We start from the raw sequence: 16,060 nt of genomic DNA, 5'->3' as shown, positions 1-16,060 counted from the left end.
TCCAAACAGGAAAACTCACCGAAGATAACGAGTGACGTCACCCGCGGAGTAATAAAAAAAACATGAAACTTGAAAAAATCGTATCAATGATAATACGATGCATAAAAATTGAAAAAAAAAATGGCTTTGTTTGTTAGCCAAATAAAACAACAAAAAAAAACACTGAATTTCCTCAGGCAGTGCCCCATGCACCACTGCGTGCGAACAGGGAAAAGATGATGACGCAGGAATATGTTTGGAAGGTTAACATATTCACGATGGCTTTAAATGCGAGTCGATAAAAGATGCGGAGGTAATAATTATTTACATCTGGAATTTATTTTTAAATATTTATTTTTCTAGTTCAGTAGTGACGATTGGACTACATGTAACTAATGTGATCATTGGCTTTGTGCGGAATTAGTATATAAACCACTTTAATAAAATGTTATTGTTATTTTGTTTTTCGTGATTATAATGCTTTTATTAATTTGTACTGAAGCCAACGAAAAAGTCATTAGGCCTTAGGATTTACATATTGTAGGTCTATTTATATCTCCTCATATTCCGCAGAGCAAGGCTGTTAATAAACCTAATGGCGTTTTGTATTCATGTTAGTTTTTCAAGCACATAAATAACGGAGGAATTTGCTACATGCCACGTGCGAGAAGTAAAATAAATATGTAGATATCTACTAAGCATCTACATCTACAGGGTAGTAACTGTAATCATCCCCTAAAACATTCTCCCCATTCTAATATTGACGTGTCACATGTCACATGTCATGACAGCAGTATTCGAGAAGATACATGCAACATAAATAACGATGAGTTATACGTTTTTAATTCCAAGTGCCCTACGTAAAGTATCTATAAATTTTTTATTATTTTATTATTCATTAATTTATTTGTCAGCCTGGAGTGCCATTCTGAACCACTCTTGCGGCACGAGAAATCAGTTTTTCTCGTGTATTCTGTATGTAAATACACGCGATAATACGGCCGCGAGAGCGTTTGGAATACCAGCCATGGTGGTGTAATGGTCAGTGCATTTGCCTACTATGCAAGATGTCTCCGGTTCAATTCCTAACATTTTTTTAAATTCTTTTTTTCTTTTTTTTTTCTTTTTTTTTTCTTTTATTGAGGAAACATACAGTACATTTACATAGTTTTATAGTATATTCAGTTAGACTTGACTCTAAAGGACCCGTGAAGTTTACAATATATTAATATTATTATATTTAATCTTAATTCTATGATCCAAGGTTATCAATTAACTATTTTAATTTTGTCAAGTACAAAAAAAGAAGGAAAAAACATGGTTGGTATGAAATATATATTAGAAAGGGTGTTTTCACATTAGAATATTGCACAGTCCCTGGACTGGTACCTGAAGCGTAACGCTGATCATCTAACCTTCATGTAAATAAAATTATCAAGATACGCTGCGATTGGCGTACCAATGCAGTGCCCTATGCACCATTTGATGCAGAAAGGGAATGAAGATGATATGTTTTATTAATTAACCCTTATATCTGAATTGTATACATCTGCAAATTATGTTAAATGTTTTTATATATTATATTTTTTGTTTGTTTTTTTACATTTACAGATTTACAGATAAAAATCATATAATAGCATATACGAAATATCTCAAGAATACAGTTAGAGTTCTTTACATAGGGCACGCCGAATTATGGATCTTGATTATTTCTACCCTAATCGTTGTAGGTGTAATTAAATGCATTAAAAATAAGAAAATAAATATAAATAAAAAACATTTAAAAAAGTGAAATTTTTTGGTGGAAGATGTCGCGAGAACGATCAAACCAGCATTTGGTCCATTAAAATAAGTGGATTTAAAAAAAGTACATTATATGAAAATGAAAAATACATTATACAAAATATGTAAAAAGTCGAAGGTGCCATTATTTTTTTGTTACACTTCATTTTTGCAATATACTCGCATATGTTTTGTTGTACAAGATTTTTTACAAACATTAAAAAAATAATGGTTTTGTCTAATTTGATTAAAAATGAATTTGTCATTAATGAAATTATCTTAATTAAACACGAAAAAAAATCGTCAGGTTTCTGGCAAAAGTTGGTAACTAAAGGTTTTAGGAAAATGAGATGTCTTTATAAATGGCATCAAATAATCTTCGTTTAAAAAGTAAGTAAAAATATTCCGTATTTTGTAAATACAAAAAATAATATTTTATATTATTCAACTTGCGGTTTTATTTGAATTGTTGATTTGGGATGAGCTTTAACTCGAAAAGTGCAGTTAGTATCTTTCAACTAGTAAAATATAGTTACTAACTTGTGCCAAAAACCATAATAATTATTCTCTGATTCGTATAACCAGCTTATGATTTGATTTTAATTATAACAAAGACACCCTTAGTGGGGGGTTAGGGGCAAACAAGAGAAGGTGATGAAATCATTCATGTTTTAACTCTAAAAAAATCTAACTAGTTAATATGTATTAAAAATTACCATCAGAGTCCTCCTCGGCAGCCGCATCCTCAAGGGGGCGCAGTCTCTGAAGACAGCTGGTGCAGAACGTGTGTAGACATGGTAACACCCTCGGTTCCACATACGGCTGTCTGCACATGGCACATACGAACTGGTTCTCATCTCGGGCGGCCTGCGCCCCCGAAGCCCCGGCCCCAGGGTTGGAAACCCTCTTCAGCGGCCCTCCTGATAGAGATCGCCTCTTAGCAGAACCAGAATCCTCCGCCTGACGCCTCCGGGAGAAACTGCCAAATATATAACTTATTTGTTCCACTTCCATTGTAAATCAATTGAAAAAAACCTTGTCATTTATTGTTATAATTTCTCTATCACTCTGCAGCCATATATTTTTAATATTGTTCGACGTCTATGGATAATGCGTGTCAATTTTTGAAAACGTTCCATATGCGTGATGCGCGATTGTTTCTATTTTTGAGCGGGAACCGGCCACAACCGACACCATTTGAACGCGCCTTGTAACTGAATTAAAGCTGAACTTCGATTTTTGACAGCTCCGTGTGTTGTGCGTTGTGCATTGTGTTGTGTGTTGTATGTTAGGTGGATGTTTTCCTCGTTCAACGGTAATATGAAAATGCTTCGTTTGGGAAGACCTTTAAAGCTGATTTGTTCGAAGGAAGCTATGAAAAGAATGCTGACTTTTACGACCGCCGGAATACTTATTAGCTAGTTAACAAAGTACTCAATTTATCAGAAAGATAATACGAATTACCATTATTCATCATGGCGCGGTACATTATTAAAAAACGTAATATTATTTTCAATTTTCTTCGAAGAATTTCCAATTAGGCGCTTAATGTAACTGAGAGCAATAGGTTCCTACTTACTACATGCATCACACATTACAACTTGAATATGACCGGAGGGCCGCGATTATGAACGGCTTTCTTCATCGGTATATGCTGGGACGTTATAAACTAATATCGATATTTATGTACGAACGTGTGTATATTTGTATAAAAGTATCTTCGTCACTATTAAAGATAAATTTTGACTTCCTATCAGAATACGTACACTGGTGCTATTCTGAACCACTCGCGCGGCACGAGAAAACGGTTTTTACTTTTTTGTATGTAAATACACGAGATAATACGGCCGCGAGAGTGTTTGGAATTTTGGCCCAGTTAACATCGAAATTAATTTAAATTTTAAAAAAGGTTAAACTTAATGACTAGTAAATATTAATTTGAATATACGAGCATTTACAAATATTATATTCAAATTAATATGCGGAAAATTCTATAAAGCTACAATATTTTTTCTCGCCTTTTGTGCATACTCTTGCATACCTATGTATACCAAACCATATTTTTTAAATAAAATAAAACAATAAATAAGTTATTATCGAATGCATTTTGTACCCGTTGAACCAATATAGAAACACAATAATAATTATTGATTCTTTAATCATACCACACTGTTACGCCATACACTATATTGCGCTGATTTATAAACAATTTAAATGGTAATATTTTTGGTATGTCTAAATGTTTGTAGACAAGGCTGGAGATCACCTCCAAGAGATTGATATTTATTGCAACAAAGAGGGAAAACATTTTTGAGATGGGAATACGGAATATTAAGCAGGGGTTATGACCTGTCATCAGCTAGTTTAAGTGCCTTGTCGACAAACATTTGGACAAACTCTAAATATTGTTTATTCGACTAACTGGGCCGCGATTACTAACGATATCTTTATCGGTATACATCGAGACGGCATAAAGTAAAATCAATGTTTATGGACAAAACAATATATATTTACATACAAATTTAAAGTGTCTTCGTCGGTAATCTGTAATTAAACCTGTTTAGAAAAAAAATAAATGCAAATTATATTTTTCTGACGACAAACTTAATTTTGCTTTGTAGATAAAATTGAAGATACACGTTAACTTTCCATTGTGATACAGGCAGGATATTAAAAAATAAAAGTATTTTCGTATATCAACAAAGGATTCAGCTCTTTTGTGTTTTACAGAATGTTACACAGCGTGTAAAGTTGCCACTTTAACCAGCCAATGACAGATTATAGGCCTTGTAAATGCCTAGACTTCTATATTCCCTTCTCAATTACTTTTTTAAAGAAATATTTACGTTCTAATGATTTACAGAAATATTTCAATTTGGGAGCCATCTTCAACGAGTCGTAAATAACTCACTAGAAAATGGGTTTTGCCTCTGTGTTGCATTAAATTATAGTGCAATATATTACAAAGGAGGATAATTCGATACAGATATGTACATACCGAGTGTATTTTTAATAAAAAGGTAGGTACGCGGTACAAATTGTAAAGGTAAGACGATTCGGGTAATTTTTCTGAAGAAGGTTGCGTTTTCCCTGTTAGCCCAACGCGGGTAGCTACCTAGTTTTCAAGTATTTCTCGACTAGGAATTCAGAACTATTTCTTAATAATTTACACCAACTCCCGGTGTAAGGATAAAGATTTACGACTTGTGTTATTTTAAACGATATTTTATTCTCATCTTTTGATACTCGGAAAGGCCACGTGCGCTGGGAAAATTCTTTGTTAGGCGTGCGCGTCAAACAAGAATGTTGCGATCTAACCGAGAATTACAATATTTTCACTCGAAGAATGCCAGTATTTTGTATTGGTGGACTGAAAAAAGAATGCTTTCATTCCAATTTTAACTATTTTTTAAAGTTCTAAATAATATGGTTGATTCGCCGTATCTTTTACAAAATATTGGTTTCCGTTGTCCTCTTCGCTATGCCAGATTAAATTCCCTTTTTTATGTACCAACTTGTAAAAACAATTATACCTCGAATTCATTCATTAGACGTACTTGTAGAAATTATAGTGGACTTCAGTATTGATGTAGACATTTTTAGCTGCACGTTGCATTTATACAGAAAATTTCTTCATGGGGTCGATTATTTTGGATAGTTGCTGAATGTGCATCTTGAGTGGTTTATGCTATGTATATGTGCCGCATGTAATGTAATGTATATGTTTGTGTATGTTTTATATGTGCATTCACGTGTGTGTGCGTGGATGGCTCGGAGTGTGCATTCGGTATTTTTATTTATTCTAATTTATTACCTCCATGGAAAACGCAAATGTTAACAATTATTCTTTTCTCATTTGAAATTCTTATTTATTTTATTTTTTGTCACATTTAATGTTTATTACTTTTGCATAATTTATGAAAACTTAATTGGTCTTTTTATGTTCAAAATTGTTGTTTTTAATACTTATTATGTATGACTGTATGTTTTCTGAATAAAATAAAAAAATAAAAAAAATAAAAAACTATGACAGAAATTTACAATTTTATTTTTAATTAATGTTAGCATTTAACAGTCCACATCCAGCTACAGTTAAAAAAAATATCGATTTGATAAATTAAAAATTTTCCACAAACATTTTAATATTTGTATGAATTTTATTGGATAAGTCACTGGCATTATAAATATATATTATGTGTTTTATCTACAAAGTATACTTATATAATAATATCTGTACCTTAAATTAAATCAGTCACATTGAATGAACTGTTGTGATTGTGCGATTATCAAAACATAACTTTTGAACCAAATGAGAAAATTTCAAACCTTAAAAAAAATTCAATGCAAAATAATTATTATATTGATAATAATAATACATATTAAAATAGCGCTGGGACTACGAATGTTTTTTTCATTAAAACAAAATAGATTCCAAATTTTTATTTCATCTTAAAAAAACATTTATACCCGGTTTTTCAGGGCCAGACCGCGAAACTTCAAATGAACATTCCTCGTGGTAAGCTTTTAAAAAAATCACAATAAATTTTTTCCCAAAAGTAATTTTCAAATGTATTTTTTTTATGATCTCAAAATGTAGTAATCCTTAATTTCTCGGACAAACAGTCCCTCCATATACCCCTACCCCTCTCCTACCCAGCCGCGTCACTTTTCCGCGTTTGGTGCGTAGCGCTTCGTTGGTCAAATACGGTTTTATCTCATTTTTTTGTTTAGGGGGGCTAGGGGTTTATAAAAGAAATGCTAGCCCAAGAAATTAAAGATTTACTCCATTTTGAATTTTTGGAAAAAAATAATTTTTAATGCTTACCGTGAGGGATGCTCCTCTGAAGTTTCGCGGTTTGGCCCTGAAAAACCGTGTATAACAAAAGGATTTCGGTAATTTTTAACTTCAAATCAGCAAACAATGGAATACCGTGTTTTATCCTCGAAGGTACAGATATAAGTATAGTATAGTGTGAATAAAACCGACCGACAAAGATTTTCAAATTTTCAGTTAGAAAATTCAAGATAACTATTAAAAAAGCTTAGTATTTTTTTGGTATATTTGTAATATCTTATCGTTATCTTTAGGAAGAACTTAATTCTTGATTTGCAAACTAGTTATTAAACTATATTATTCGAATTTTCTAAACATTCCAACCAAAGTCATCACACCCGGAAGCATTTTTCACGTCCGTGATTAAGTTATAAAATGGTCATTATTTGAAATGATCCAACAGTTAATAGTTCTCAATGTGTCTTCAGCGGGACAATACGATGCTTAAGAAAATAAAGTGGTGATTTATGTCTTGTGAGTAGAAACTTGGGGAACGCCTAGAATAAATATTACTTTCTGCTGTATATTTATTTTCCATCCTCCTAAACAAACCTTGAATTCCATTTACTCATTTTTATACTAAGCTCAAAGAGCTAAGAAGATTTTTTATAGAAGAGCTTTTTACAATATGCATGTGAAATATTTGAGTAAAACTTTTTTTTATTTTTTTTTGTCTGGTAGTCATCATGAACTTTTTTAGATGAATTTTTAATTTGTCTCCAGTGTAATTTATCAGGTGGCGATATGTACCGATGAAAATAGCGTTTGTAATCGAGGCCAAGAAACCTGTTATGAGTCATGCCCTTAGAGTTAATAATAAGCCCTCCGTTTATAGAGTCGCCCATGTGGACAAAAAATATTACATGATTATCAATCACGAGGCTAGCTACAGTTCACAGCAATACAACGGCCAGTAGGTACTCAGGTTGAAAATTGCAAGCGCAAACCAGAACCGTCCGTTACACGTTTGTTGTTAAACAAAACCAAAAATTTGGAATGCTATTGTTCTATGCAATACAGCGAAAGGGCATTTCTATAAACGGGCGCGAATTATTACTTTGAGGTCATCCAGTAATTAAACCACTTGGCGAGAAAGATAGTGGTCAAAACTTCATGTTGTAAGATACAGAAATTTTGAATAAAATCTAAACATTTTATTCAATTTCACTAGATATGTTTTAGGATGCTAACAACTATTGTAAATTGTGTATAAATAATTTTTTTTTTTGTTAAAATTTACCTGAAGTATTCAACATAGATGAAAACTATAAAAGAACCTCTTCGAGAAGAGAAGTTTAGGCTTTAAGTAATTATATTGTAAATAAATATTTTAAACATTTTTCACTCTGTGGTATGTCATTTAAACTTAAGTTTAAGACCGGATGATGGTGAAGTAACCTTGAAACCGGTCGACGTTTAGCTAAAAATTACAGCAGTTAACTAATTAATGTACAAATACGAGTAGTATTTAAGTGAGCACTTTAAGCACAGAATAACTTTTACTATCCTGCCCATTTTTGTACATCCCCAAATAAGGTTAAATTCAGTACATGGGTACATAAATTTGGGCATATATGTCAATATTGTACAAACTTACATATTAATTAGCGACCTGAATAAGTTTCTGTACATTATTATAGGAATAAAAGAAGAGTGATACTTTAACACACAAATTTGGAGTATCCTATAATAAATTACAAGGAACTTCCATCAAGAAATTTCATTTACAAACTTGAATGTTTCTGTACATTATTCACACATTTATTAGACTGACATTGTACCTACTTTAATAACAAAACACGCTCTGAACTAGACTTGTTTTAGGAATATTTGTAAAAATAAATAAGCATCGAAGCGCAGGCGCCCTCGTCAGTAGTTAAGGGATGCGACGTTTATTTTAAAGTATGCGTTTCCTAATATTATCCGGTATTTGGGGGTCGGGAGTGCTAGGAATCGGCTCAGCCACTTAATTAGACCGTTACAGAAGTGAAGGGTGACACTAGGGTACAACAAAATGAAAAAATGTCCCGAAATAGTCATAACTAGGAAACACTCACTCGCACTGAGTAATGGGTAATAGGTTATGGGTAATGAATGGGTGGGCATTCCAGATTAAACATTTTTAATAAATATCCACGTGTGCTAGGAGTGTACGTATAAATTAAATGCTATTTTTATTTTTTAAATACATTTTATTCCAAGAATACAAAGCAATTTTTTAATGGGGTCTAGAATTCCAACCGTCCACGTTCGTGCCCTTAGTAGCTACATGACGTATTATCTATCTCCTATTTTTATATGCATTTTCTCAAAAAATTCATTGAAACACTAAACTTTTTAGTCAATCTAAAAAATAATGTAAATAGAGGCTAGATTTTTTACTGTTCATGCGCTCTGTAGCTGAAAGACGTGTAGGAATATTTATTTGTTGTACAACGCACTTGTAATAATTTTTTCAAAAATGAGGCTATATGAATTATCCAACTATTTTATGAAAGTACGAAGGGTGCGCCGAGCAACGTGGGGAATAAAAAGTAATGGGGTCCGACTAATATACCGAGGAACTTATGTCGCACAATTAACATATGCTGCTAAAGTTTGGGCTCATCGTGCATCCTCTGGTGGCGTCTACAGGACCCTCCTGAGTGGCCAAAGAGCCCCTCTAATTGCATTCACGGGTGCTTATAGAACTGTGTCCACAGCCGCTTTACCTGTCCTGGCCGGGGAACTTCCGGCAGACTTAGAGGTAATGGAATCTGTTGCGGTGAAACAACTAAAAAAAGGTGAGTTGGTTACATATTTTGACATCAGTGTTCAACACCAAGAGGGTAGTAAATTAAAACCATTGACAAAAATAATAACAGAAAAAACTATTGACGAGTGGCAAATTAGGTGGGATACAGCTCTGACGGGGCGCTGGACGCATACATTTTTTCCGGACATACGAAAAAGACTAAGCCTTAAGAAAATTAACTTGGATCACTGTGTTGTCCCGATGTTGTCTGGACATGGTGAGTTTAGGTCAAAATTATATGACCTCGCACTAATAAGAGATCCTGAATGTACTGGCGGGGAGCCCCGTCAGACGGCTGAACATATCCCATGGCATTGCCCGCTTTTAGATACTGAAAGGGAAAATATGCTGAACGGCTTGACAGAGGTGACGAGGCCGATGTGGAATCCAAGCTTATTGGCTAATCCAACTAACGTTAAAGCATTTTTTTATTTTGTGAGCGAATGGGTAGAAAAATGGGAGGAGCTGGGTAAAGGCCTACCATGAGTACTAAATCAGTTTAAGATAAAAGGATACATACTTGGGTACTAGCATTGGTTGTCTGAACTGAACTCTTGTCCGTCTGTGTTGTTCTTGTCCCATAGAAGGGAAATGGTAAATTACAAATCTAAATAGACTAACTCAAGAGAACCACGCGCCGACCATGCTCTAGGACCCGTTTCGTCTGCTTTAAGGTCTGTGAGATTGTTAGGACGATTAAGGTCTTTGCATATGATTGTTTCTACTGTTGGTATTAGGAAAATGGTTTTTGCGAGGAGTTCAGTACTATGACGAAAAGTAATTTCGCCTGAGTTCGATAGGGATTATATTAGGATCTGTGTTAGGATTTTGCCGGTAGTGTCTTGATAATTTGATGTTCCTCTGTAATTTGTTATAGATACGTATTGTTTTTCTTCTGTTGATTGAGTGCATGTTGTATAGGGCAAATTATTCTAATCTTTTCTATATGTATTTGGGTTTCGTGTCGTTTGATTGATTTGTTTGTATTACTACGTTCTTCTTCCTTTCCGATGCGGGATCTGGAGCGTACGGCCGCGGTCTCAATTTGGAACTAACACTGTATTCCTCCACTGTCATACTGGGAAATTAGAAAAAGGTGATTGTGCTGACCATGTGTATTTGATTGATCACAAACCGACAATACTGCAGTGAGGGGTACAATGAAAGTTTTTAAAGTTTATTTGTTTTGTTATTTTCGCGGTTTATTCGCGAATATTTATTTATATATATAATTAATATCATTTCGCGGTAAAGAAATATTAAATTTTCGCTTAATTAGTTTAAAAAAAATTGATTTTGATAAACGAAACTGAAGAAAGACTCAAGTCTTTATGAACAGTTTCGGGAAAGGGGTGGATGCTTTCATTGTATCCAACTATAAATATATAAATAAAAGTTATATAGTTTTACTCAATAGTAAATAGAAATATGTTTTTGAAAGATTTAGAGACGGTTTTGAACTACGCTATTAATTTTAGGTCGGTAGGTTTTTATATATAGTTTATTTTATCATCAATAACTTATGTTCCGTTTTTGGCGGAGATTTATAAGTTTGTTTCTGATACCCTCATATTTTGTGTCATGTCAAAAATTCAATGGGTATCTACGAGTACGTATACGTTTGCTAGTCTAAGACCAAAATAAGACATGAACATTTCCAATATTCCTTCTGCTCTCTTTGTTTCCAAGCACCAAGCATGACGGTTAAAATCGGTTCATTTGCGTTTAGGATTGTCGGATTCGTTAACGATTTCAACACTTTACTTAAATACGCGTGTCTTCAGTTAAAATGTGGGCCCAAACTTACTTTATAAGGGTCACAAATATCCCAGCTACTTCTCTAATGATTCGAAAAGCCTGACACAATTATTTTTAATGCCTAATCCACGTGCGTACAGAAAATTAATGCATTGTTCCTACTCATATAGATAATAGATAGATACCTAGAGCAATTTATTTTACGTACCAGTAAAATCCTAATTCAGAAAGGGCTTTTTCCATTGACATAGACGTGCCCCGAAGAGTAAAATATTTTTTAATGTAGTGACATGAAATCGTACCCATAGTTACTGAGTTTGTTTATTTATACCAGGGGTGGCGTTCTAAACGCTCTTGCAGCCGTAGAAAAAGCTTTATCTCGCGTATTTTGTATGTAAATAGTAAATACACAAGATAAAAGTGTTTTCTACGGCTGGGTTTTGGGTTTGGGTTTTTTGTTACGGGTTTTCTTCAGAATAGCACCGCAGGGGTGCATTCAACGATCATACATATGTTACCAAAAATTGGAGGATACTCATTTTTGGTATACAATTTTTTTTTTATTTAAATGTTCAGATAAAATCAGATTCTTTCCTCAAATTCCTTATAACTTCGACCCATTTATTTCTTTTCGCTAGATTTAGGGAAATACAAAAATAATTTTACTTACCTTTATTATATTTTTAAAGTGTATCTCAATCAGTGCACCCCTGTAACTAAAAATAATTGCGTAACTCTTAATTGCGCCGCTAGGCGTAGTTTGACGTTTTCAAAAAAAATTATTTATATTTGTTAATCACTAATGAATAAATATAAAAACGAAAAAGTACATAATACAATGTTTATCCGAAAGGTTTTTACACGCTTTCATGACACAAGAAGGCATTTTGATTTCTATTTTATAATTTATACGTCACGCCTGGTTAATTTACTCTATTGTATCATCCACAAAAGTATTCCGGTATTTTCACACAAATACCTAGGTGTAGGAATCATTTCAGACCATATGTGCCCCGTTCACCACACATGGGGATATTAAAATCGGTTCCAAGATGTGAAAAATGTGTTAAGTATTCTTTTAATGCTCTCCTGTCAGGAAACGCGAGCTGCGATTATTGTTAATATCAGCTACTTCCGTTTCAATAATGCAATAATGTAACGAATTTCAGGCGAAGATAAACCACGAATAAAATAATTTATTTTCCTCTGCATCAAGTTAGAAATGAAAGTGCATCGTTAATATTTAGTTATGTAGGTACATTTTTAATAATTGTAAAATATTTCTATAAAACAGCTGTCCTAAAATGGTAAAAATATATTTGTACAATATTGCAAAACAATGCAAGCAATAGCAACAAAACTAACTGCGATCTAACATGTTCAGTACTTAATACAACAGATAAAATTAAATATCTTGGTGTATAAATTGACCAAAACATTAAATGGGAAGTCCATATTAGTGAACTAGTTAAACGTATTAGAAAATGTAAATACACATTTATTAGATTAAGGAATATTTAAAAAATCAATAATTTAAAAATAGCTTATTACTCAATTGTACAATCTTTGTTACAATATGGTATTGTTGGATGGGGTGGTGCATATGCCAATATATTAAACCGTTTTAAAATAGTACAAAGATTAATTATTAAAGTAATTTCAAAGAAACCCTCAACTCAAATTATTTAAAGTTCATACAATAGACACTATTTATAAAATGAATTCCATCATCCAAATTTATAAACAGGAAAAAATAAAAGAATTTGAGATGAATAAGTAACTCAGATAACAATATAATATTGAAATCCCTAAGTTCCACACAAGTCATGGTCAAAATAGGTTCGTCTTCAAAGGTGTTAAAAATTACAATAATCTCCCCAATGAACTAAAAACTATTAAAACTAATAAATCTATAAATAAACTCAAAGTAAATCTTAAGAAATTTCTTGAACAAGTGTAAAAATTGCATTAATTTTTAATTAGTATGAATGTATTTTTATTTTCTGTTTTTCTTTATATATCCCATGTTTTAATCTTTTTCTCATGTACTTGTATATTCAAAATTATATAAACTCTAATGAATAAACAACTATAACAGTGTAAGTCACTCTCCAAACACAAGAGTGAGTCTCTTTTTTGGAGAGTTACAGTTATAACATTTACTAGATGAATAAAAGTAGATTTGTATAAAATTTAAAAATGTACCGTTTGTGAAATTTATTAATAAAAAAAACATTTTTAAAAAATAAAAAAATGCGTAATAATTCGTCTTACACGAAAATTGGACGCCAAATGGATTCTAGATGGTATATTTTATTTTATAATTCGACACTAGTATTTAGAGGATCGGAGACTTAAAAGGGTCATTAAAGTTATGAAAGGTCTCTGTGTGCCCAACTTGTGCCTTGTGCCCCCCATCTATCAGTATCACATTATATTTCTATGCAAATGGAACACCCAAATCGTTATTTGTCAGATATTTGAAGCCGAACTGCATGTTTCTTTTTATTTATGACATATTAAAGTAGAGTGTTGGTTTACAACGTACATCAATGGTAACTACAAATGTTTTCCGGCGTTTGTGCACGCGGGGACTTCAAATTTATATCATATGACTTACGAGTAGGCATTTTAATTTTATTTTAGCGGGGTTCCGATCTTTGGATTGAGAAAACTTTCATATAAAAGGAACAGTCGAAATGCAAATTCTTCAGCATTATAAATATGTAATATTTCACCTGCTTCGAGAAAAAATCGAAATTACTAACCTATATTGTTAAAGTTTATGATCTCATTATACAGTAGATACCTAACTGTGTTATACTGGAGCACACATTTTTGTTTTTTCTCGAGAGAGAATACCTAACAATAAAACTTTTCCAACATCTCTATCGGAATGGCAATTAAATAAGTGAAGGTATTTTTATTTTCTTATTTAATACGGCAGTTAATATACTATGAGTTATTTTATGAAATGAAGTCCGCTTGACTTGAGGAAATAAACAAGTAATATTTCAAAATCGGCAAATCAAAGGAGTCTTTTATATCAATCTTCAGGTTAAAACACTGACCATGCACAAACATTCGGAGCTTTCATCTCGCATTGCGCAAAGGGCGACCTGGATACGAACACAATAATTCACAGTAGTTGCTTCAAAGCTGCGGATAGATTAAAAGTTTAGAGTAAAATAAATTAACATACCATCGTAAGCATTTTTTCAGCATGCAGCTGAAACATTAATTTCCATAACGATCATATCACACGTCATTGAATATTATAAATACTCCGCTCAACCCGAAGATAGCCATTACGTCACATTTGAATAACGATTCCGTTGTCACAATACTAGAAAATACACTGATACAGATTTAGATAAATCTGTCTTTTGATCACTAATTAACTGTTTTAATTAAGGTTATATCGTCGGTTGATACCGCGATCATTAACGCCAGCTTGTACCGATTGTTGACTTTTGTAAAGTCGCGTTCACTGATCACAGTATTGGACCTCGTTAGCGAAATTAGCATTTCGTTTTCGTATTTTGTGCTGGGCTATTTTGATCACCCAAATGTGAGCGATTAAGCGAAAAGTTCTAATTGTCAGGAAATTCCAATATTTACTGCATATAGTTGCTAGCGGGTGGAAAATTTAGAAGGCTGGTGGCTGGAAAAATCATAATCGTGACTCGTAACTTACGTGAAAATAGGTACTCTGACGGTATTTTTTAATAATTCAATGAGAAAGAAAATGCTGTGAAGTCACGTGGAGTTTCTTTAAGAGCATTAAAAATATGTATATATATATATTGTGAGGGCACAACATTGGTACCTACACAAACGGTAGCGTGCGTATCTTGATCACGTATTATTTTGTTATATTTTATTTTTAATTTTGAAATAGGGCACAAGTAAACATATTTTTATGTGTGCTCTAATAATAACAATGCACATATATTTAAATTATGTTTATTTTATATGTTTTTTTCAACCGTCTGTTTGAATTTGGATAATTTTTTTTCACGAAGATAAGACGATCAGTTTTATTAAACAGATGCCGGTCCATGGACTGTTGAATATGAAATATTCTGGTGTAAAAACACCATTTAATAAATATTAGATATCAACCAAGTCGGCAATCGAACCCGAGACCTCTTCCACTTTAAAATACACATCTAATTTGAATGAATTATGTATTTCAGATATCATCGAATAGCTTCCTTTTACTAGATTGAGTAAAAGTAATTTCGTTTGGTTTTGATTTTAAAATATGTAAGAATCCGATTTTCGTGTGGTGCCCTATGCTATCAACCTAATAAACATTCCTAACCCGCCGCAATTATTTTTAAATTTCAACATTTTTTTCTTCATTTCTTCCGTGTTTGTAAACGTGACGTACGGATCATAATTGCAATAATTAATTTATAAAATATCAAAGTTCAAACTTTGGGTTAAGACATAATAATATTATGCCTTAAATAGTTTATAAATAAAATAAATATATAACAAATTTGTTTTTAAGCACTTATTTGATACAATACAATGCAATAAGTGTTTAAAAACAATGTTGTAGTTTATTTATTTTATTATAATGATAACCACAAAGTTAGCGCGTCAAATATAAATTTTATAGTTTAAAATAATTTATTTACGCATGTAGGTATATGCAATGTAATTATTAGATCACACATATGGAATATATTTACACAATTCCTACTTAAAGATTCGAAATATTTATTCATTCGAATATTATTTTTACTATTTTTTCATACCTAATGGTGCATTGGGCACGGAGACGCTCACAAATTGTAGCGTATCTCAATAAAACTTACGTAAAGTGCCTAATTTTGATGGTAATCCAGGGACTTTGTTTATTTGTTTGTTTACATAGTTCATTGATTTTCTCGATGTCCAGA

The 16,060-nt window shown here is 32.5% G+C and overlaps 1 protein-coding gene across 2 annotated transcripts in view; it reads right to left on the bottom strand.

Annotated features, from left to right (window-relative positions):
- LOC148282404 (E3 ubiquitin-protein ligase TRIM45-like) overlaps positions 1 to 14,732 on the bottom strand; it is a 45,929-nt gene extending 31,197 nt beyond the window's left edge. Inside the window, exons 1-2 of one of the 2 annotated variants that reach the window (XM_088225134.1) lie at positions 14,350 to 14,732; positions 2,478 to 2,740 (exon numbers count right to left, since the gene is read on the bottom strand). In XM_088225134.1, the coding sequence (XP_088081260.1) occupies positions 2,478 to 2,740; positions 14,350 to 14,372 (286 nt within the window). In that variant the 5' untranslated portion in view covers positions 14,373 to 14,732. Of the gene's footprint in view, positions 1 to 2,477; positions 3,255 to 14,349 lie in introns of those variants that run through there. The other variant, XM_088225133.1, reaches the window with a different exon arrangement.
- Positions 14,733 to 16,060: the final 1,328 nt, after the last annotated feature.

This window comes from Micrasema longulum, unplaced genomic scaffold, assembly GCF_059751315.1.
Source record: "Micrasema longulum isolate JH-2025_06_02 unplaced genomic scaffold, ASM5975131v1 h1tg000333l, whole genome shotgun sequence".
Taxonomy (NCBI): domain Eukaryota; kingdom Metazoa; phylum Arthropoda; class Insecta; order Trichoptera; family Brachycentridae; genus Micrasema; species Micrasema longulum.
This window is presented reverse-complemented; position numbering and strand designations above follow the sequence as displayed.